Source organism: Misgurnus anguillicaudatus, unplaced genomic scaffold, assembly GCF_027580225.2.
Source record: "Misgurnus anguillicaudatus unplaced genomic scaffold, ASM2758022v2 HiC_scaffold_28, whole genome shotgun sequence".
NCBI classification, from domain to species: Eukaryota; Metazoa; Chordata; class Actinopteri; order Cypriniformes; family Cobitidae; genus Misgurnus; species Misgurnus anguillicaudatus.
The window spans coordinates 4,367,802-4,390,708 of NW_027395278.1; the positions used below are offsets into that span (position 1 = coordinate 4,367,802).

Below are 22,907 nucleotides of genomic sequence, written 5' to 3' on the forward strand. Positions count from 1 at the left end.
CATTGTGTACAAACAGTAAAAGGGTCTATTAGGGCTTTCCGCACCGCTTGTCCCCAGACATTTTTGGAGCAGTTTGTCATTGAAGCAAAAGAGCTAGAAAAGAAATCCATGATCATTTATCATCTGTAAAGTTCTGTTTTGTTTTGCATTTTCAATATGGAAGGTTTTGCTGTCAGTGGAGGAAGTGAGGTGCACTGTGTGTCCTCCGGAATAACAGGCAGGGAGCTACACTGCGACCAAAATGGTCGCATATGCGACCTTTTGAACTGCAGTTGCGACCCTAATTTTTTATGGGTCGCAAATGTGCTACCTAATGTTTTAGACAATATGCTATGATTTACTATGAGCATTTATTAAAACATAAATGTGGATTTTAAGAATACGTTTTATAACGTGCTCTGAGCCATCAACACGTTGGCTTCATTTTACGTGAAAGCACGTCGTGTCTCTCCCCATCAGTGTGCGTTTGCGTGCTCAGCTGTTTCTCAATGAATTGGGTGCGACGCGACGCAAGCGCAGTGTCTTCTATGTTTCTGAACTTGAGCAGAGGTCTTTCTTCACTGAGGACACGGGACCCGTATGGTTCCGGGTTTATATTTTAAATGGTCTGTCGGGTCCGGTTAGGTCCTAGTTTAATTACTTTGGGTCCCAAGTCTGCTTAATATTGAGTTTATAACCCGAGTCGATCGGAAAACGGCCATGAGCGCTACCGTGCTAAAGCTCGAGTGCAGTTTAGCGTGCCTTCGGTTTCTATGGCGATGGTTCTTGTTACGACAACGCGCTGCGTTTTCTTTCTCACATGTTTTTAATAATCTTATTATTAATAAACCATATATTTTCTAAAACCATATCCATATTAAGTTTGCACAGATTGTAGCAAAAAAGCAGTGCTTAATGTCAAGCCCATTGCACTAAACGAGCAAAGCAATGTAAAGTTTGTCACCGGGACAGCAAGTAGATTTGAAAATAAAATAAGTGGAATAATATTATTGAAATAATAAGTGTATTAAGCTTTTTAAATCGGCAAGAGAGAAATAGAAAGATAGAGCAGAAGCAGTAAAAGTGCCTATTTAATAGAAATTATTACCATTATAACATCAGTCATAACATCAGTCACATTTATAATCTATAGACCTGCACTGTCTATTAATATACTATACATAGTATTGTATTATATTGAGTTTGATAAAAGGGGTCTAATTGCTTCATATATCAGTGCAAAAACAGTAAGTGTTTTCGTGGTGCTTTGACAAACAGTGTCAGCTTTGTTAATGGCAAAGAAAGTTTGGAGTGTTTAGATTAATGAAATATAATGTGAAATTAATATTAATTTTCAATAAATCAAAGTATTGTGTTGTGTCACACATTATTAGTTCTTCGTCATATGTATAGTAGACCATTATTTGTCAGTGGGTAATGATTGCCCTTTTTACCGGCTACCACCACCAAGTAAATTTCAGATCTGTGGGAAACACTGACTGCAACGTGTAAGAAAACAAGGCGGCATATGGTTTAAAAGATGGCAAGTAAAATAAAAAGCATATCTGTATGCAATACAGTTTCATTATTGTTCATTATTAACCAGAGCGCCTTAATATAACTTGAAAAAAATATGTGCGACCAAATCATATTTTGCGCCAGTAACTGAAAAAGTTGGTAGCGCAAGTGCCACCAGTGGAAAAGGTTAGTGTAGTTCCCTGACAGGTATTGGTAAAAAAGTATATGAGATGAGATAATGACTTAACCAGAGATGCGCATCTGTAAGCTCTTTAAAATAAAACAGACAGGAGACTAGGCATGTGCGGGTATAAGATTCTGGCGGTATGATAACCTTTAGCAAAAATACCATAGTATTGCCATTGCAACACTAAAATGTGTTATTTTCAAATGCCAGCTAAAAATAAAGCCTTTAAATTATAATATGCTTTCAAAAAATATATACAATTTTCCTAATGTATATTAAATGTAAACATCAAATCAATCACATGACTTAATGATTTAATGAAATTTGTATAAACACAGCTCATACCTTGGAGACGATATCACAGAACATTTTTGTGGTTTTGAAACCTTGACTGTTTAAAACCTCGCTATACCTTAAAAGCAATAACCGGCCCATGCCTACGACCTAGATCAAGTGATTGACTTTGGACTTCTCATTACATTACATTACGTTTACATTAGGCATTAATGCTTTCATAGAGATTTAAAAAGAGAGAAAGCAAAGTATGAAGATTTGTCATTACGTGCATCTTCTTTAGGTGTAAAAAAATAAATGATAGCCTATATAATAATACATAACATACAGTATATAATAATAATAATAATATAATGTGTAATAAAATATATGTAAATATTATATATCAACATTATTATATGCATTATAACTATAGCCTAGTATTTGATTAGTGTTTACATGATTATTGTGTACCTGTGCTATTAGTTGTTTTAGAATGTTTTCATACATTAAGAAGAAATTTTTATACGAAAGTTTTTGTTGAATCATGATTTGTCAAGACATTTCATGCACAAAGTCATGTGTATGCACACTTAGGGGGTGTGCACACCAAAGCTTTTAAACACGTCTGAAAATGCCTGAAGGACACCAAATGCCAGTTGTTTTTTCAGCTGAGCGCCAGCTTTTTTTTGGTTGCTGTGATACTTCTGCTTTGTTTTTAAGTAGGGCTGTCAAAATTAACGCGTTAATAACGCGTTAACGCAAATTCATTTTAACGCCACTAATTTTATTAACGGAGATTAACGCAACACACAATTTCTGTTTGACCATTGGTCCAGCCCATAGTTGAATGAACAGAGACGCAGACAAATGTGACTCTCTCTAAATGAGTAAAAGGTGTTCATAGAAATAAGAACATTAAGCAAATCGTCTACCAAATCCAATGCTCTAAATGCTCGTTGGACATCTGATATGATCTTTATTTATACGTCTGAGAGGTGTAACGTTACCGTCCTCCTAATGCTTAATCTAATACAAAAATGCGTCTCAATTCATTTTGGTTTCGCTTTTATGCATGACTTAGAAAATAGACTGCAGGACTTGCTTGATGTTAAAAGAGTCATTAAGAGAGATAAAGTTCGGTACCTGATTAATGTTAAAGAGTTATTAAGAGCGACAAGACTCAAAAGCGATCCCCTCACGCTGACTGACTGATATCTGAAGCGCGTGCACACAGACGCGCGAGTGCGCGACCCGGATACATAGACATCTACACAAAATTACAGTTTTACAAATATCTGTTTTGATAAGAATTCACGCAGGTAGGCTCTATAATCTGTTATGTTTTAAATGTTTGGTTAACTGTTGGGTAAAACTATCTGATGTGTAACATTATATTAGATCACTTAGATTTTAAGCAGTCTGTCTCAATGTCAATCAAACAAAAGGAAAAGAAGTTGAACATACATTGATGATGTTTTTGCTTTGTGTGTGCTAAATCTATTAGTTTTACCAGTGATTTTAAGGTAATGATGTGGTAATATAATGTATGGATGTGGAAATTTTTGTGGTAATTTGACTCTTTCAACTTCAAACACGTGTAGTTCTGTCATATTTTGTTATATTTCAACAAATCATGCATTGTTCTATGTTTTAATAGAGAATGTCAAAATATGAACAACTATTTTTTTTAAATTTGCTAATTCCGACTCAACTTGCCAGCACAGCTAGGTCACAAATGATACAGCAGCAAACAAAAATGGAGAAAGAAAAATCTTCTGAAAGGAAAATTCATATACAAAACAATGGCTGGTGATTCTGTTAAAATGTAAACAGGCTGTTGTTAACATACATTTGCATAAAGCATCTATATATGTATATATGATTAGAATATTAAAAACCTGAAAAGTGTTAAATTAGGGTAAATTTAGAATGGATAAAAATGTGCGATTAATTTGCGATTAATCGCAGTTAACTTATGAAATCATGCGATTAATCTAGATTAATTTTTTTAATCTATTGACAGCCCTATTTTTAAGTAGTTGTACGATGCGCCGGTTGCTTGTTGTGATATTTGTACCGCACTGTGATTGGTTGGCCGTGTGAGAACTGACATTGACACACTGAGCTTTTCACCCAAAGTTGAAAATTTTTCAACTCGCAACCGCTTAACCACTGAGCACCTGCTTTCACCATGGAAAAAAAACAATGCTAGCTGCTGGTCATTTTGAAAAACGCCAAGCTTCCATTGGAAACAATTGAAAACATACGCTGGCTGCGGGCGTAAAAGCTTTGGTGTGCACGCCCCCTTAGTGTAAGCCTGCTAATCTCTGCAATACCTTTATATGAGCTAGAGCTAGACTATCTGTTACTGCACAGTACAGTTATTCAATATTTGAAGAATTTGCTTCCAAAACGAGATAACTCTGTTTTTACATTTCTCAAAAATCTTGTTATTTGATTGTGCATTCCAATTAATAACAATCAAACTGCAGTTGTTGTTTTTTTTTATTTATGCCTTCATAACTAAAAAAAAACAGCTAAGTAGCACAATTAAACACAACAAAAACATGATAACATCATAATAAACATGCTTTGACAACATTTTTTAAACACTAAGTTATCTGGTTTTATTACACGGCTCTCTGGAATGCTTGATTCTGATTGGTCAGTTGAGACATTTGCAGGTTCGTTCTTTTCAAATAATAACCGCTCCAAATTAATAACGCATAGCCGGACTACTTGCACGAGTAAAATCGCTCCGCGCCAATAAAGATCAATAAAGATTACTGTCTGTTTGGCGCCATCTTATGACAAACACTCGACAACCACGACAAGACACAGACAGCTTACTGAGACTGAACTTGACAAAATAGAGCATGACAGCTACGAAGCCAACACACACAAAAATACAGAATGGGGATTAAAACTTCTCAAAGACTGGCTAAAAGAGAAAAAATGGAGACAGACAAGTATGAAGCAGCGGATCTTAATAAGGTATTACGATCATTTTATGCATCTGTGCAAAGTTTCGCGGAAGGATAAAAATGTTAATTTAAAACAAATATGCCAATAAAATGTTTAAAATTCATATTCATGTCCAGTTTTTTTCTTATGTGGCAAGTAGCCGTGTAATAAGCGGGATAATGTAGAGGCAGCCGGTAGTTATTGGGAAATAAGCCCCTTCAGTGTGATACAAGACCCTCCGGGTCCTGATCACACTGTCGGGGCTTATTTCCCAATAACTACCGGCTGCCTCTACATTATCCCTTACTTGGAACCAAATTTTCCATTTGTACCCACCTTTGCTCCTGGGATGGCTTCATTTTGCTTCAGAACCACGGACAGCTCCAGCCGACCACTTAGGCAGCCTACCTGCACCGGCTCAAATGGCATACTGGATGAAACAGGTTCTGGGAACTGGGGATGAGGCTCACAGATGATTCTTGGGTTCCAACTCGGTGAAAGCTTAGGTTCAGTTTCCTTAAAAGTGTAAAGGACATATGTATTAGAGTGCTTTCAAATTGGCTGGTAAACAGCGAAAAATAAATGTCCTAACATTAAAGGGATAGCTAACCAAAAAATAAAAACTCTGCTAAATAGCTCTTTTAGGCTAAATAGACCGTAATATGGTATTTTACTGATGCAAGAGTGATGACAGAATTGTAATTACTGTATGAATATCATCTTTACGTTAGGTTTATTTCTAAAAATAATAAACATAAAACTATAAAAGTCTAGGATGATTGTTTGATGACAACAGAACAAGTAATCTCACTGTTTGAGGAGGAGGTGATTTGAGGCCGGCACGTGCTGATTCTGAAAACTCATCCCAGAACACAGAGGCACCATCCAGTGTTAGATTTTTATGTGCAAATGTGGTGGGCTGATGGATATTGACACTGGAGTCCTCCATACTCTCATCACAGTAAATCATCCTATACATCACAGCATGTACAGAGAGCATGGTGACGTTTCAATTAAAAAAAAAGCAATTACTGGACCAAGTCAAGATCAAAGTGAGTTAGGTAAGATTATACAGGGCACTTTTCTGAAAGCACATCGTGCTGCATTAAAAATATTACTTACTTATTAATTCTGAGTTCGAGGGCAATGCCAGTTTTAGAGTTCTCGGGAACGTGCTCCATCCGTAGAACAGTATCCACGAAAGTGATCTTGACTCTTCTCAACACTAACAAAGAGATGAGGGAAACATAAGATCATAACATATAATAACATAATGAAAAACTTTATTATGAATCCTGAATTAGAAAAGAGCAAGCTCTAACGTCTATAACTAAACATCTATAAAACAAAATGTAGAATAAACATGGTCTATGGGGAGAAGGATACCTGTGTCAATAGTCTCTGCAAACTTCTCCAGACCATCCAGAGGTTGGAAGCTCTCTCCCTGATCATCAGTGAGTCTTTGGCTTAGACACTCTTTGGCCAGCTGCATGCTGCTGGCCATGAAGCTGGACCAGTACATAGGCTCCATCCCGGATGCTGTAAATAAGTATAAAAAATATATAAACAAAAGTTTATATATAAACTGGTTTTCTACAGTGATTTGCCATTAAATGTGATTTGATCCTCATGTAGGTCGCAAAAATAGACAAACACAATGTGCATAAGCTGACAAATAATTCTAGTTTTATGAGTGTTTTTATAAAACACCCATTAAACATTCACAGTGCTGGAGGAATACATAAGTGAACCCATAGACTAAATACTTTAAAGACACACTATGCAGTTATTTTACCTTAATATAACAGCTTAAAAGTTATTTCAGTGGTAAACAAAGTCATAGTAAGGCGATAAAGCGAGAATCATGACTTGCTTTACGGCAACGACGTCACACACGTTAGGCTTGTTCGACTTCGTGTGGCGCTGCAAGAACCGACCGCCAGATGACGTCAAAGTAACCGCGAGAATGATCCGAGACGGCACTTTGACGTCATCCGGCTGTCGGTTCTTGCAGCGCTGCATGAAGTCGATCAAGCCTATAACAACAACAACTGCACGCGCAAATTTGAGACGTGAGGCTAAACGATTTAAAAGTTAAGAAAGCGCGTTCGGAAGAGAGTAGGAAGAGGAAAAGAGAATCTGACCACGTTAGGAACCGGACAAGAGTCCGACTCGGTCAGGCTTTCACTCGTTGGCGTGAGCTAAAAGACAGCACTGGATGGGATGCTGATCCGGCGATCTTGTTGATGGTCATGGACTAGTAAGTAAATCTCTCATTTGCAAACTTGTTTGCGGTCTATGTTGTATGTTGTTGCGCTTGCTTGTAGTATGTCATGCGATTATCATGACAACAGTTGTCAATATCTCACATAATTATCTGGACATAAATAAGCCTAGAGGTTGTAAATAGTGTAAACATGCACAATTTGCAAACTATTATGATAAATAGCAATAATCATGTATAGTGACATTATAACGAACAATGTTATGAGATAATGCAACGTACACAATTAACTTTGTCAAGGCATTTTGTAATGTTTACTTGTGATTTAGCTGCAATCATGTAAAACGTTTATAAGCTAGCAAACGCGGTACTTTATTATTATATGCACTCTACACTTGGAATAAACTTCTTATTATCATATTAACATCATCTGTAGTTTAGTAGACTATGCAGTAGCCTAATATTTGTATGAAATTGTGAAACATTACCTGGTCATTATCTTCGGAGTACTAGAATGGGAAATTACGACAGTTGCAAGTATTCTCCAGCGACTCTAGGGGTCGCTGTTTGACAAAAACGTCGACAATGCATAGAGCGGCTTTAATGAAAGCTAATTTGTGTAAGAAGCTGGCAAACTGTAGTTCAATTAATATAATTTGGTTAAAGGTGTGGTTTAGTGCAATTTTGATTCATTAAAAGACTTAAACATTTTAAGATTGCTGTCCTTAAGAAGCATCAGCTCTTATGAACCATACCTCTCTAAAGATATCCGATCAAAAGTGGTAGCATCTGCACCACAAACGGTTGTAGAATGCACTAAAATGCAACCTAGACATCTGTAAAAATAAAATGCATATGTGATTGCATCAGTGTTTCTTACTCATTCGAGGTCTTGGCCTGAGCACCATCTCTAAACCCCTCACTTCCAGCGCACAGTTGTCCTGAAGCAGTGAGGCCCATGGCACAGTGAGGGAAATGGTCTTAATAAAGCCTTCACTTACTTCAAATGGAGCATCCACAGACTCCAAGATCTCATTCAGGGACTGAAATGCAAGAAACAAAGTCACTGAAATGTAATCTTTTAGATGGCTTTATAATTAAGAAGCAAATGTCAAATAGGGATTTTTTGTGGCAACACCACAAAACCATAGACTTACCCATTTGTCAAGTGGCACTTGAGCCAGCGAGCCTGTGCCCTGATAGAGATCCAGACTAAGCTGGTCCAAACTTAGCTTCTCTTGGAGGAAATTGCCAAGATAACGGTGCAGCAGGTACCTGCATGCCCGCTTCTTAATAGATTCAGAAAATGGCCATGGCATCTTGACCCGTGCTTGAGTTTAGTGTGTACTAAAACAGAAAAATCCAGGGCATTTTATTAAGCAAAAGACACATTACACACACATTAACCAGCCATAAGAGCTTTTTTGCTAGAAATATCTTAAAACTTTAGGAAGCCAGAGACTAGTGTGCCTAAATAGTGCAGTTAAAATGTTGTTACTCTAAACTAATGATGAAATGATACACTACTGTACACAGTACATAAAATGCAACAGCTTCTGCCGTTTAAAAATAGTACTGGCAACCTGACAACTTCTCACATTGTCTTACTAAATACCACACCTACAAAGTTAACAGTCTGGTTTATGTGAAAAGGGTGTTGATAGTAATGACGAGGTATAAATACAAGACCTGATTCTAGATGACAAATTCGGATACACTGATCCAAACTCTCATTCCAAAGTCTGAATGTCAAACAGAAAATGACAACTAATTACTACACTACACTACACTACACTACAACACAACAAAGCGTGGTGATTTTAAAAAAAATTTAAAAGACTACATCTTAAGCAGTCTCGTATGCATCTGCATTTGCGTGCATAATACTGCTATCAAGAATTACAGTATTTACTGTAATGAACAGCGTTTGCGCAACTCCCTAATGTAAGTTACCGAGTTTGTTTGCCTGTCAACAATACTAGATCATGATGCAACAATAAAACATTTCAAAAGTGACAGCATGCACCGGCCTCATTCAAAATAAGATATTTTAAAGTCAAATATCTCACCTGTGTTAGAAAATAGCTGACTAACCGTTGTTCCTTAGCTTTGTGTGAACTAGCATGCTGGCTAAACACAATCCTTCAGATCTTATTCACGTTTGTCTGTTCAGCTGAAGCATCGCGTAATAATAGTATCTATATTAAACTGGAGATTGTGGGCTTTGGGTGCATTATATGTGGCTGTCAGGTCGCATGAAAGCAGCATCACTGTCTAGCTATGTGTTTAAATGAGGCTAATGATAGTGTTTACAAACACGCTTGTGACTGCGCACTCTCATGCGCGGTGTGTTCACGAGCAACCGCTCTGCGCAGACATTGTACAGTTCAGTTAGCCACGCAGATACAGGAGAGTTTTTTTACGGAAGGAAACATCATTTAAAAGCATATGTTAAGCAAAAGTGTTTTGTTTATGGTAAGTCTCTTTAAATGATATAGTATAATGGATTTAGATGATCTAATGTGTGGTATCAGATTTTTAAGTCGTTTTGTGCTGTAGTTGTGCGTTTTCTGTGTGTGAGTTTCTGTAGGCAAACAGTTAACCGCACATAGCGCGTTGAAAAGACCCAAATGACGAAGGCTAAATTTAAATTCTTTTATATTTTTTTGTTAAAACCGACGTGGATTTCTTTGCATGCGATTTAAAATATTAATTTGAATACGTTTATTAGAGTTATGCATGTATATGTATGAACAACTATTTTTAACTCTTACATTTAAGAATACACGCGTTACAAACATATTAATTGCCTTTATAGCAATACTATTATAAGTTATTATAATTTTAAAAACTATATTTATCGATTTATTTTATAAAAAATTGCATCGATTTTAATTAAGAATACAGAATGCTCTGGAAGCCGCCGCCCCCAAAGCTCATACACACGCACTGTTACATAATGAAGTATTAATTATATAACTATAAACCTTTTTCATTTTCAAATCATTTATTGGCATATATGTATACTGTACAATATGTATCTTCATACACCGCAGATTATTTTATAATCGCATGCTGTTGAGGATACGTCTTTATGCACTGCGCAACTGCTGCGCATAATTGACACTGATGAGCACGCAGCACTGACACCGGCATGAGCCGGAAGTGTTCTGACGAATTACCCCTGGAGGAGGAGGTTAGTACAAAATTGCTATAATAAATAATTATCAACCACCACTGCAAACTTTTATCATCTATTATCACTGGGTTGTTTGTTTATCCGCACGATTATTGAAATCGTATCAACGTATGTCACCGTTTTACACTACAGCAGCTCTGTAGACGGCTAACGTTAGCTGTTGTTATATTTTGTATTATAAGCTTATTTTAAAAATCGATATCGTACGCTCCACTTGTAAATTGCTGATGTCTGATTCCTCCAAAACCTGTATTCTTACTAGTAATGAGAATACAATGTATGGTTTGGTACTTTAATCAGTTGCAGCATGAGTCAGAGAGCATCACTTTACGAGCGGTCGCTCGCGCCCCCTCGTGATCAGACGACGTCAGATGTTAATGAAAATGCAGTTTGTCTCCGCAGTTCATTAGTTTTGTATTCGATAATCTGAATGCTCACTGTTGTTTTAGGGAATGGAAGTGGACTGTAAACCAGAGGACCTGTCCAAGTGTTCCTATGAGGAACGCTGTGTGGAGCTGACAGATGTTAAAGATATGAGGGTGGAAGCTGAGGCGGTGGTCAACGATGTGCTCTTCGCCGTGACAACCATGCACGTCTCTCACATTCTTACCAGTGGAGTGGATGTAGCGTATATAAATGTCGAAACCAGAGAGGGAAACCGGTATTGCTTGGAGCTCACCGAGGCTGGGTTGAGGGTGAGTGATAAAATAGAGAAAAAGTCTCCAGGGGTGTAGATCTGGACTAAACATTGATCGTTATATTGACAATTTACTGTTTTCCCAAGCAAGGATGGGTAATGGAGTAAGGGATGTGTTGATCTAGGCTTGTACTTTAAACTGTGGAATATATTTCTGCCATGATCTTAAAGCATCTGTTTTTTTTTTTAGGTGGTGGGACACATCTTTGATCAGGTCGATGATGGTTTGAGCACCCAGTATCATGAGACTGTTTACTCACTGTTGGATTCCTTAAGTCCTGGTTACAGGGAGGCGTTTGGAAATGCTTTGCTACAAAGACTAGAGAGACTTAAACAAAATGGACACTGAGGGGTTCAGTATCACTCAAAACATCATTGCTCGCCAAGTCCTGTGATGCCCTCTGCTTAATACATCATTGATATTTTGCCATTTTCAATTTTTAACTGGTTATTTGTTTTACAGAACTTGTGATTATTTGGAAAATGACTTGCTTGTGATGTTTTAAGTATTATTTAGAGAGGTATTATTAGAGGCTGTAACAGATAAGGAGCCCAGAATTAATACTCCACATAATTTACTATGTTAAAATATTTGCGAACTCATTTTAACCAAGATCTTGTGTTAACCTAAAGGTGCACTGATTTCAGCTTAACAGAGCCCAGCAAAGTATTATATTTTAAGCCTTAAACTGTACTTTTGTCATCTGTTTAAAGCTTGGTACAGGAAGTATTATTATAATTAAAAAATAATATCAGATGCTAGTGATGTAGTAATCGAGTCCAGTCTCCGACCGTTTTCTGCTTTTTCGGACTCGTCTCGGACTTGTTCCTTCAAAGACTCGGTCTTCACTCGATCTCGGACCACAGTGAGAGGAGAAGGACCATGATTTCCAACCAAGTCCTCGAGACCAACACATTTTTTTATGTTCATATAAAAAACCACATGACAATAATTCATAAAATGCAATGTTGACGGGCATTTTTTGAAAATGACATCCCATAGTGCAATGCAAAGATACTGCCATTAGAGCCGTTTATTTATCTACAGAAAAATAGGCAGAAGATGATGCATGTGGTAGGAATTTTTTTAATGATAGTAAAAGCATAGTCGATATTAAGACGTTAAGATTGCTCCTCTAAACAAGTCCCAATCTAGCTTAGTCTGTAGGCCTAACTGTTGATTATTAACTGGGTTGATATTAAATCATGAATATGAAAACTGACATGTTTTTATGGTCTTGGTCTCGACCTCCTAAAGTACTCAGTCTCGACTCGGACTTGCTTCCTCAAAGACTTGGTCTTGACTCGGACTTGACTCTATTTGAAAACCAACGGACTTGGTCTCGACCCTTCAAAAACTTGGTCTTGACTCGGCATAGGCGGTCTCGTCCCCATCACTATCAGATGCCTTACTTCTTTCATTCACACATTTAAGTTTGAGCTGTCCACAGTGTTGGGCATAAATTAGTTTAAAACATAACATGTTCAGCATGTTACCTTACAATTGTTTGCTCATATCAAACCCCCTTAATGTAATAATGTGTTTTAACTTTTTCGTTGCTTTCTCAACTTGACAAAGTCAGTAGAAAGTACTTCAAAATCTTGGAGGATTTCTTTACCAAACATACTGTGGGACATACTGTTAATGTAGACGTTAGTCTTTTTCTTAAACCAGTCCTACACTGTAAATTTTTTTTTTAGAAATTACAGTATTACTGGGTATTACTAGCAACTAGCTGCCAGTAACTTACTGTAGATTTTACATTTGTTATTTACTGGCAACAGTTTGTTCAAAAGTTAAATGAACGTGAAACATTTTCAGTCTTTATCTTCTACAGTAAGTTACTGGCAACCAGCTGCATATTTACAGCTAATTTGTTACAGTTTAAAAGCTTCATATTTTTATTTGCAATGTCCCTATTTTTGTTGTAAAGATTGGTATATTTCATGGTTGATTAAACATACCACATAATATGTGATTAGAATATTAGTGTTTTACAAGTATGTTTTAAAAAATATTTTGGTTTGGGGATGACAGATTTTATGTAGTGACTAGTCTCTGATTTGGTTCAAAATAATATGCTCTCTACATATATATTGCACTAAAGGACGTAAGAGAGTGATTTTTTTGGCTGCTGAAATATGCTACAAAGATTACATTGCATTTCATTTTTTTCCTTTCATCTCCCTATAATTCATTTGAGAGATAAGATAAAAATTCAAGCTCTAAAATGGAAAGGCAAGTCTGGTATTTAGTGTATCCAGGTGGTTTGCATACAGTACCCTTCATGTTTTGCAAGCGTCCTAATAATTTTCTCAATATTTGTGTGGACAAGATTAAACACAGAAGTGTGTTTAGATGAATTACATGGCACAATTATCTTATGTATCTGAAGAAAGTTGCTTGCTTTTCTTTCCTTGTAATAAAAAGCACACATTCATTTTTTTTTTTTTGGTTTGATTCGATGTACATATGTTTTGGAGCTTATAAAGCATATAAAAGCAGTGTTCTTACATCATTAATAATAAAAAAAATTCAGAAGCTACTACTTAGTTTCAAGCTTTGAAAATAACTTTGGAAGTTATTTTTGTGATTTTGTTTTTACCATCAACACTGAGAAATCTTGACCTTTGGTTATTATTATTATATGATGGTAGCTAAAGCACATGTGACAAACCAGGCGAAGTAACAATTGCTCATGAAAGGGAACTAAAACAATGTGCGCACTCAAAAAGAGTCACTTTGCTTTCATAGGCAACATTTTAAATCATGGTATACACTTTTAGCTCATTCCTGTAGTTTTAGAAACCGTGATCCTTTTACCCAGATATCTTTAACTGTGATAAATTGGAATTCACTTTTAGTTAAATTGCACACAAGCAATACAAATAAGCTTCTCTTTTACAGCTGTAAAGTCAAATAAGACAATAAAAACTTAAGTCCAATAATTCAAAACAATCACATTGTACCATATAAAAAGTATTTTATTTCTGTCAGAATAAAGTTGCTAATAAACACAGCCTTGCAATTGTGGCAACTTAAGACAACAATTTTAAAATGCAGTTTTTATTTAATATGCAAATTTAAATGAGTAAAATAAACATCTGGAACATAAAGAAAAAGATTAAAACAGTGCGGTCAAGCCTTATAGCAGCTAGCAAACAATCACATGAGCCTGATTGAATCACCAACACTGATCTTCCTCATAAACCAAATGCCATTTGTCAGCAACTCATTCTAGTAAATCATTGCAATAATTTTAGCACATCACAAAATGGAATTAGACAATTGTTTGTAAAGTGGCATTTGTCCATAGATGGATATCAAACATTAAAATGACAGATGTGTCACGGTTAGAAAAACAATCATAAAATTACGTTCTATTAAATTAGATCTAAAACGTCTGTAGATAATCATTTAGGCACACAGAGGTTAATAATGTCCCTTTTTTGAGAGTCCTTTTCTTGGTTTCAGTCGACCTTTAGCTCACAATCTCAACAGGGAACTTGATGCAGAACAGATCTTTGTTCAAGTCATCTCTTAACTCCCATTCCACAACCAACCTGATCTGATAAACAAATAAAAACATACAGTATAAGGCTACAATAGGCGATATGACCATATTTAAAATTAAAGCATGCGCTCTTTGAAGAGGATGTGAAACCAGTGTCTTAATACACTTACTGCTGGGTACTCGCTCTTGACAGGCAACTGGTTGACGTAGCTGTAAATATTTTTTTCCTTAATCGGGCACTGGATTCCACACTTGCAACCATCGTCAATTGGGATTGGGAACGGAATGGGCACTTTAGCAATCACTCCATGTACGATAGCTTTACTGGTCTGACTCGCAGCATCTAGATTAAAAGAAAGAAGTTGTTGCTTCTCAAAACATTGCTCTGCTTCACATGTATTTGTCCTGATGCCTAAATGAAAATAAAAATAAATCCACTTACTACTGCTGAAGGTTACATTGACAGTGTAGTCTTGTCCCTTGTGAAGCTGGCATGGTTGTTGTGGGCAGGGCTGGATGTCAACCCCAATAACTGTACCCTGTACTGAGCCTATGAGAGCACATGAGGGTACAAATTATACATGGTAAAAAAACAATCTGTATGGAAGGCAGTAAAGATTATATGCATGACCACACGTTCCAACAAAATTACTCTTATTCTGGATACAATGCATTGGAAATGTAAAACTTAAAAAGATGAGGAAAAACTACCGCGGTCAAGCCAGCCGCTGTTTGAAAATACACGGTCAAGCCAGCCGCGCTTCAAATTAAGCGTGTGCGCCTATTACTAAACATACGGTAATTTCAAGAACAGCAGAGAGAACGCGCTTTCAGAGCGCTTGGTTTCCACTCGCTCGCTTTCTCTCTCTCTCTCTCTCTCTCTCTCTCTCTCTCTCTCTCTCTCTCTCTCTCTCTCTTTTCTCTCTTTCATTCATTCATTCTTTCTTTCTTTCTCTTTTTTTCTCTCTTTCTCTGTCTCTCTCTCTCTCTCTCTCTCTCTCTCTCTCTCTCTCAAAAATCATAATTATGCATACCTCATAATTAACCATTTCACTGCACCATTTTGGACATATATACCATCACTCCACTTTAGAGGCCTATAAACACTTCATTTCAAAAGAGTAGAAAAACATTATGATCTGTTTTTGAAGGGGACGTCCCATACTGTATGCATACCTCATATTTAACCATTTCACTGCGCCATTTTGGAAATATATACCATCACTCCACTTTAGAGGCCTCCAAAGACTTCATTTCAAAAGAGTAGAAAAAAATTATGATCTGTTTTTGAAGGGGACGTCCCATACTGTATGCATACCTCATATTTAACCATTTCACTGCGCCATTTTGGAAATATATACCATCACTCCACTTTAGAGGCCTCTAAAGACTTCATTTCAAAAGAGTAGAAAAACATTATGATCTGTTTTTGAAGGGGACGTCCCATACTGTATGCATACCTCATATTTAACCATTTCACTGCACCATTTTGGAAATATATACCATCACTCCACTTTAGAGGCCCCTAAAGACTTCATTCCAAAAGAGTAGAAAAACATTATGATCTGTTTTTGAAGGGGACGTCCCATAATGTATGCATACCTCATATTTAACCATTTCACTGCGCCATTTTGGACATATATACCATCACTCCACTTTAGAGGCCTCTAAAGACTTCATTTCAAAAGAGTAGAAAAACATTATGATCTGTTTTTGAAGGGGACGTCCCATACTGTATGCATACCTCATATTTAACCATTTCACTTCTCCATTTTGGAAATATATACCATCACTCCACTTTAGAGGCCTCTAAAGACTTCATTTCAAAAGAGTAGAAAAACATTATGATCTGTTTTTGAAGGGGACGTCCCATACTGTATGCATACCTCATATTTAACCATTTCACTGCACCATTTTGGAAATATATACCATCACTCCACTTTAGAGGCCTCTAAAGACTTCATTTCAAAAGAGTAGAAAAACATTATGATCTGTTTTTGAAGGGGACGTCCCATACTGTATGCATACCTCATATTTAACCATTTCACTGCACCATTTGGAAATATATACCATCACTCCACTTTAGAGGCCCCTAAAGACTTCATTTCAAAAGAGTAGAAAAAAATTATGATCTGTTTTTGAAAGGGACGTCCCATACTGTATGCATACCTCATATTTAACCATTTCACTGCACCATTTTGGACATATAATAATAAAGTAGAATCATTTTTTTCTACTCTTTTGAAATGAAGTCTTTAGGGGCCTCTAAAGTGGAGTGATGGTATATATTTCCAAAATGGTGCAGTCAAATGGTTAAATATGAGGTATGCATACAGTATGGGACGTCCCCTTCAAAAACAGATCATAATTTTTTTCTACTCTTTTGAAATGAAGTCTTTATAGGCCTCTAAAGTGGAGTGATGGTATATATTTCCAAAATGGTGCAGTGAAATGGTTAAATATGAGGTATGCATACAGTATGGGACGTCCCCTTCAAAAACAGATCATAATATTTTTCTACTCTTTTGAAATGAAGTCTTTAGGGGCCTCTAAAGTGGAGTGATGGTATATATTTCCAAAATGGTGCAGTGAAATGGGTAAATATGAGGTATGCACACAGTATGGGACGTCCCCTTCAAAAACAGATCATAATTTTTTTCTACTCTTTTGAAATGAAGTCTTTATAGGCCTCTAAAGTGGAGTGATGGTATATATTTCCAAAATGGTGCAGTGAAATGGTTAAATAAGAGGTATGCATACAGTATGGGACGTCCCCTTCAAAAACAGATCATAATTTTTTTCTACTCTTTTGAAATGAAGTCTTTAGGGGCCTCTAAAGTGGAGTGATTGTATATATTTCCAAAATGGTGCAGTGAAATGGTTAAATATGAGGTATGCATACAGTATGGGACGTCCCCTTCAAAAACAGATCATAATGTTTTTCTACTCTTTTGAAATGAAGTCTTTAGAGGCCTCTAAAGTGGAGTGATGGTATTTATTTCCAAAATGGCGCAGTGAAATGGTTAAATATGAGGTATGCATACAGTATGGGATTTCCCCTATAAAAACAGATCATAATTTTTTTCTACTCTTTTGAAATGAAGTCTTTATAGGCCTCTAAAGTTGAGTGATGGTATATATGTCCAAAATGGTGCAGTCAAATGGTTAAATATGAGGTATGCATACAGTATGGGATGTCCCCTTCAAAAACAGATCATAATTTTTTTCTACTCTTTTGAAATGAAGTCTTTAGAGGCCTCTAAAGTGGAGTGATGGTATATATGTCCAAAATGGTGCAGTGAAATGGTTAAATATGAGGTATGCATACAGTATGGGACGTCCCCTATAAAAACAGATCATAATTTTTTTCTACTCTTTTGAAATGAAGTGTTTATAGGCCTCTAAAGTGGAGTGATGGTATATATGTCCAAAATGGCGCAGTCAAATGGTTAAATATGAGGTATGCATACAGTATGGGACGTCCCCTATAAAAACAGATCATAATGTTTTTCTACTCTTTTGAAATGAAGTCTTTATAGGCCTCTAAAGTGGAGTGATGGTATATATTTCCAAAATGGCGCAGTGAAATGGTTAAATATGAGGTATGCATACAGTATGGGACGTCCCCTTCAAAAACAGATCATAATGTTTTTCTACTCTTTTGAAATGAAGTCTTTAGGGGCCTCTAAAGTGGAGTGATGGTATATATTTCCAAAATGGTGCAGTGAAATGGGTAAATATGAGGTATGCACACAGTATGGGACGTCCCCTTCAAAAACAGATCATAATTTTTTCTACTCTTTTGAAATGAAGTCTTTATAGGCCTCTAAAGTGGAGTGATGGTATATATTTCCAAAATGGTGCAGTGAAATGGTTAAATATGAGGTATGCATAAAGTATGGGACGTCCCCTTCAAAAACAGATCATAATTTTTTTCTACTCTTTTGAAATGAAGTCTTTAGGGGCCTCTAAAGTGGAGTGATGGTATATATTTCCAAAATGGTGCAGTGAAATGGTTAAATATGAGGTATGCATACAGTATGGGATGTCCCCTATAAAAACAGATCATAATGTTTTTCTACTCTTTTGAAATGAAGTGTTTATAGGCCTCTAAAGTGGAGTGATGGTATATATTTCCAAAATGGTGCAGTCAAATGGTTAAATATGAGGTATGCATACAGTATGGGATGTCCCCTATAAAAACAGATCATAATGTTTTTCTACTCTTTTGAAATGAAGTCTTTAGGGGCCTCTAAAGTGGAGTGATGGTATATATTTCCAAAATGGTGCAGTGAAATGGTTAAATATGAGGTATGCATACAGTATGGGATGTCCCCTTCAAAAACAGATCATAATTTTTTTCTACTCTTTTGAAATGAAGTCTTTAGAGGCCTCTAAAGTGGAGTGATGGTATATATTTCCAAAATGGTGCAGTCAAATGGTTAAATATGAGGTATGCATACAGTATGGGACGTCCCCTATAAAAACAGATCATAATTTTTTTCTACTCTTTTGAAATGAAGTGTTTATAGGCCTCTAAAGTGGAGTGATGGTATATATTTCCAAAATGGTGCAGTCAAATGGTTAAATATGAGGTATGCATACAGTATGGGATGTCCCCTATAAAAACAGATCATAATTTTTTTCTACTCTTTTGAAATGAAGTGTTTATAGGCCTCTAAAGTGGAGTGATGGTATATATTTCCAAAATGGTGCAGTCAAATGGTTAAATATGAGGTATGCATACAGTATGGGATGTCCCCTATAAAAACAGATCATAATTTTTTTCTACTCTTTTGAAATGAAGTCTTTATAGGCCTCTAAAGTTGAGTGATGGTATATATGTCCAAAATGGTGCAGTCAAATGGTTAAATATGAGGTATGCATACAGTATGGGACGTCCCCTATAAAAACAGATCATAATTTGTTTCTACTCTTTTGAAATGAAGTGTTTATAGGCCTCTTAAGTGGAGTGATGGTATATATTTCCAAAATCGTGCAGTCAAATGGTTAAATATGAAGTATGCATACAGTATGGGATGTCCCCTATAAAAACAGATCATAATGTTTTTCTACTCTTTTGAAATGAAGTCTTTAGAGGCCTCTAAAGTGGAGTGATGGTATATATTTCCAAAATGGTGCAGTCAAATGGTTAAATATGAGGTATGCATACAGTATGGGACGTCCCCTTCAAAAACAGATCATAATTTTTTTCTACTCTTTTGAAATGAAGTCTTTATAGGCCTTTAAAGTGGAGTGATGGTATATATTTCCAAAATGGTGCAGTCAAATGGTTAAATATGAGGTATGCATACAGTATGGGACGTCCCCTTCAAAAACAGATCATAATTTTTTTCTACTCTTTTGAAATGAAGTCTTTATAGGCCTTTAAAGTGGAGTGATGGTATATATTTCCAAAATGGTGCAGTCAAATGGTTAAATATGAGGTATGCATACAGTATGGGACGTCCCCTATAAAAACAGATCATAATTTTTTTCTACTCTTTTGAAATGAAGTGTTTATAGGCCTCTAAAGTGGAGTGATGGTATATATTTCCAAAATGGTGCAGTCAAATGGTTAAATATGAGGTATGCATACAGTATGGGACGTCCCCTATAAAAACAGATCATAATTTTTTTCTACTCTTTTGAAATGAAGTGTTTATAGGCCTCTAAAGTGGAGTGATGGTATATATTTCCAAAATGGTGCAGTGAAATGGTTAAATATGAGGTATGCATACAGTATGGGACGTCCCCTTCAAAAACAGATCATAATTTTTTTCTACTCTTTTGAAATGAAGTCTTTATAGGCCTCTAAAGTGGAGTGATGGTATATATTTCCAAAATGGTGCAGTCAAATGGTTAAATATGAGGTATGCATACAGTATGGGACGTCCCCTATAAAAACAGATCATAATTTTTTTCTACTCTTTTGAAATGAAGTGTTTATAGGCCTCTAAAGTGGAGTGATTGTATATATTTCCAAAATGGCGCAGTGAAATGGTTAAATATGAGGTATGCATACATTATGGGACATCCCCTTCAAAAACAGATCATAATTTTTTTCTACTCTTTTGAAATGAAGTCTTTATAGGCCTCTAAAGTGGAGTGATGGTATATATTTCCAAAATGGTGCAGTGAAATGGTTAAATATGAGGTATGCATACATTATGGGACATCCCCTTCAAAAACAGATCATAATTTTTTTCTACTCTTTTGAAATGAAGTCTTTATAGGCCTCTAAAGTGGAGTGATGGTATATATGTCCAAAATGGTGCAGTCAAATGGTTAAATATGAGGTATGCATACAGTATGGGATGTCCCCTATAAAAACAGATCATAATTTTTTATACTTTATTTAAACTAAGTGTTTATAAGACAAAAGGAGAGAAAAAAAGAAAGAGAGAGAGAGAGAGAGAGAGAGAGAGAGAGAGAGAGAGAGAGAGAGAGAGAGAGAGAGAGAGAGAGAGGGGGGATTAACCAACTTTTATTCCTCTTCATTTATGTATCATACATAATCACAATAAAAAATAATAATAAAATAATTAGATATTCAATATCAACTGACCCTCTAATAACACACATAAAATATCTTTAAAACACCATATATCATAAAACAGCATTTGATTATTCACAAGTTTATAGTAAGCAAATTCAATTTTGATTTTTGAGAGAGAGAGAGAGAGAGAGAGAGAGAGAGAAAGAGAGAAAAAAAGAGAAAGAAAGAAAGAATGAATGAATGAAAGAGAGAAAAAAAGAGAGAGAGAGAGAGAGAGAGAGAGCGAGAGAAAGAGAGAGAGAGAGCGAGAGAGAGAGAGAGAGAGAGAGAGAGAGAGAGAGAGAGAGGAAACCAAGCGCTCTGAAAGCGCGTTCTCTCTGCTGTTCTTGAAATTACCGTATGTTTAGTAATAGGCGCACACGCTTAATTTGAAGCGCGGCTGGCTTGACCGTGTATTTTCAAACAGCGGCTGGCTTGACCGCGGTGAAAAACTCAAATTGCAGTAAAATAATTGCTAAACATTTTAAACAAGCGTCAAGATAAACAGCACTTACCACAATCTAAATATTTCACATGTTCAGCGGAAGCATATGCGATGAAAGAGAGCAAAACAACGCAGATCGCACGGTATTCCATAGTTCAGGTAAATGCTGTCAAGAAAATGTGTTTACTGAGTAAAGTTACAGACAAAACAAACGTATTACTCAATCACATGACAGGGAGTTAAAACTACTGAGTTTACACTTTCAGTACGCTTCCTCTTAAAAAATAGTTTCAATCTGCCAGAAAACTATGTTAAAACGAAGTGAAAATAAGTCAAACAGTCTGGACCTTTATGAAAACGGGATAAATATCTTCTATTAGAATAAAAAATGCGTTTACGCACCAAGCCCTGTTTTGAGTCCCGAGTTCTTGCACCTTGTTTCCGTGTCACGAGATTAGTGTGACTGTCACCCAATCAAATACTGTCTTTGTGGGCGTGGACAGTGACGAATGTGTCTTTCTATTAAACGCTTAACCAATGGCAGTGACTCATGGGGAACATCATGTTGCCAGATATATTACAAGTTTTCACTACCAGTCTAGAATTGTTAACCGATACACGGCGATTACAGTTTTTTTCGATTGCTAAACGACAGTGGGCACAACTGGAGTCACATGTGCAAAACTCTAACTACAGTCTGCACAGCAGCAGTTCATGTGGACCAAACTCTAGTTCGTTTTTCATTGCTTGAACACAGTTTTCAAAACTCTACACACTTATCCCATGACTTTAACCACAACCTGCACAACACTGTGGATTTACAGCACTTTGTTCAAATGCTAACACACTGCTGTCAAAACTGTGAGCCACACATTCAAAACAGAATTGATTTCAGACTTGTGCCTTTCAAACACTGCTGATTACAATTTCATATAAATATAAATTCCAATTTCATATATATATTTCATATATATAAAATATTACCTTTCATGTACTTTTAGTTTCTACCTTTTTTCTCATTACTGTAATTCCGTAAATTACTGAAGCAAACTGCTAATTTTCATTTACTTTAAAGAATTATGATGTTCTAAAAAATGAATAAATCATGTCATGTGATAAATCAATAAATAAATAATTCTTTGAAGAAAACATTACTTTGTATGAAGTCACTGAAATTGTTGAAACTGTAAAGTTGAAAACTTTGTATTTTCTGTATTGGTGTTTGATGTTAGTGTTTTTCCTCTCAGTGTGTTGTGAGTGACAGTGTGTGTTATCTCAGTGAGGGTTGTGTTTAGTGTTTGGCTGCACTGAGCTGTTTTGAGTCATGTCACATGTGTTAAGAGTTGTGCTCAGGTGACTTTTGGT

At 36.1% G+C, this 22,907-nt stretch overlaps 3 protein-coding genes across 7 annotated transcripts in view; 1 reads left to right on the plus strand and 2 right to left on the minus strand.

Annotated features, from left to right (window-relative positions):
- The window catches only part of LOC141362578 (autophagy-related protein 2 homolog B-like), a 33,043-nt gene extending 23,572 nt beyond the window's left edge, over positions 1–9,471 (minus strand). For all 3 annotated transcript variants that reach the window (XM_073864854.1, XM_073864855.1, XM_073864853.1), the window contains exons 1-7: positions 9,218–9,471; positions 8,306–8,495; positions 8,029–8,191; positions 6,311–6,463; positions 6,047–6,149; positions 5,736–5,895; positions 5,261–5,440 (exon numbers count right to left, since the gene is read on the minus strand). In XM_073864854.1, coding sequence (XP_073720955.1) covers positions 5,261–5,440; positions 5,736–5,895; positions 6,047–6,149; positions 6,311–6,463; positions 8,029–8,191; positions 8,306–8,467 — 921 coding nt within the window. In that variant the 5' untranslated portion in view covers positions 8,468–8,495; positions 9,218–9,471. The remainder of the gene's footprint in view (positions 1–5,260; positions 5,441–5,735; positions 5,896–6,046; positions 6,150–6,310; positions 6,464–8,028; positions 8,192–8,305; positions 8,496–9,217) is intronic.
- Positions 9,472–9,483: 12 nt separating this feature from the next.
- On the plus strand, positions 9,484–11,806 carry LOC141362581 (GSK3-beta interaction protein-like). Of its 2 annotated transcripts, XM_073864859.1 has the most exons (4): positions 9,485–9,623; positions 10,205–10,344; positions 10,797–11,042; positions 11,235–11,806. In XM_073864859.1, exons 2-4 carry the CDS (start codon positions 10,303–10,305, stop codon positions 11,391–11,393), a joined length of 447 nt encoding a protein of 148 aa, XP_073720960.1. In that variant the 5' UTR covers positions 9,485–9,623; positions 10,205–10,302; the 3' UTR covers positions 11,394–11,806. The 2 variants fall into 2 exon arrangements, with proteins under 2 accessions (XP_073720961.1, XP_073720960.1); XM_073864860.1 differs by lacking the exon at positions 10,205–10,344 and having other exon boundaries at positions 9,484–9,623.
- A 2,289-nt stretch (positions 11,807–14,095) lies between these two features.
- Positions 14,096–22,060, minus strand: LOC141362580 (NPC intracellular cholesterol transporter 2-like). Of its 2 annotated transcripts, none has more exons than XM_073864857.1 (5): positions 21,945–22,060; positions 21,613–21,708; positions 15,002–15,109; positions 14,730–14,902; positions 14,096–14,613 (listed from the first exon to the last, which is right to left on the minus strand). In XM_073864857.1, the coding sequence occupies exons 2-5, from the start codon at positions 21,692–21,694 to the stop codon at positions 14,527–14,529; spliced, it is 450 nt and encodes a 149-aa protein (XP_073720958.1). In that variant the 5' UTR covers positions 21,695–21,708; positions 21,945–22,060; the 3' UTR covers positions 14,096–14,526. The 2 variants fall into 2 exon arrangements, with proteins under 2 accessions (XP_073720958.1, XP_073720959.1); XM_073864858.1 differs by having other exon boundaries at positions 21,613–21,728; positions 21,945–22,017.
- Positions 22,061–22,907: the final 847 nt, after the last annotated feature.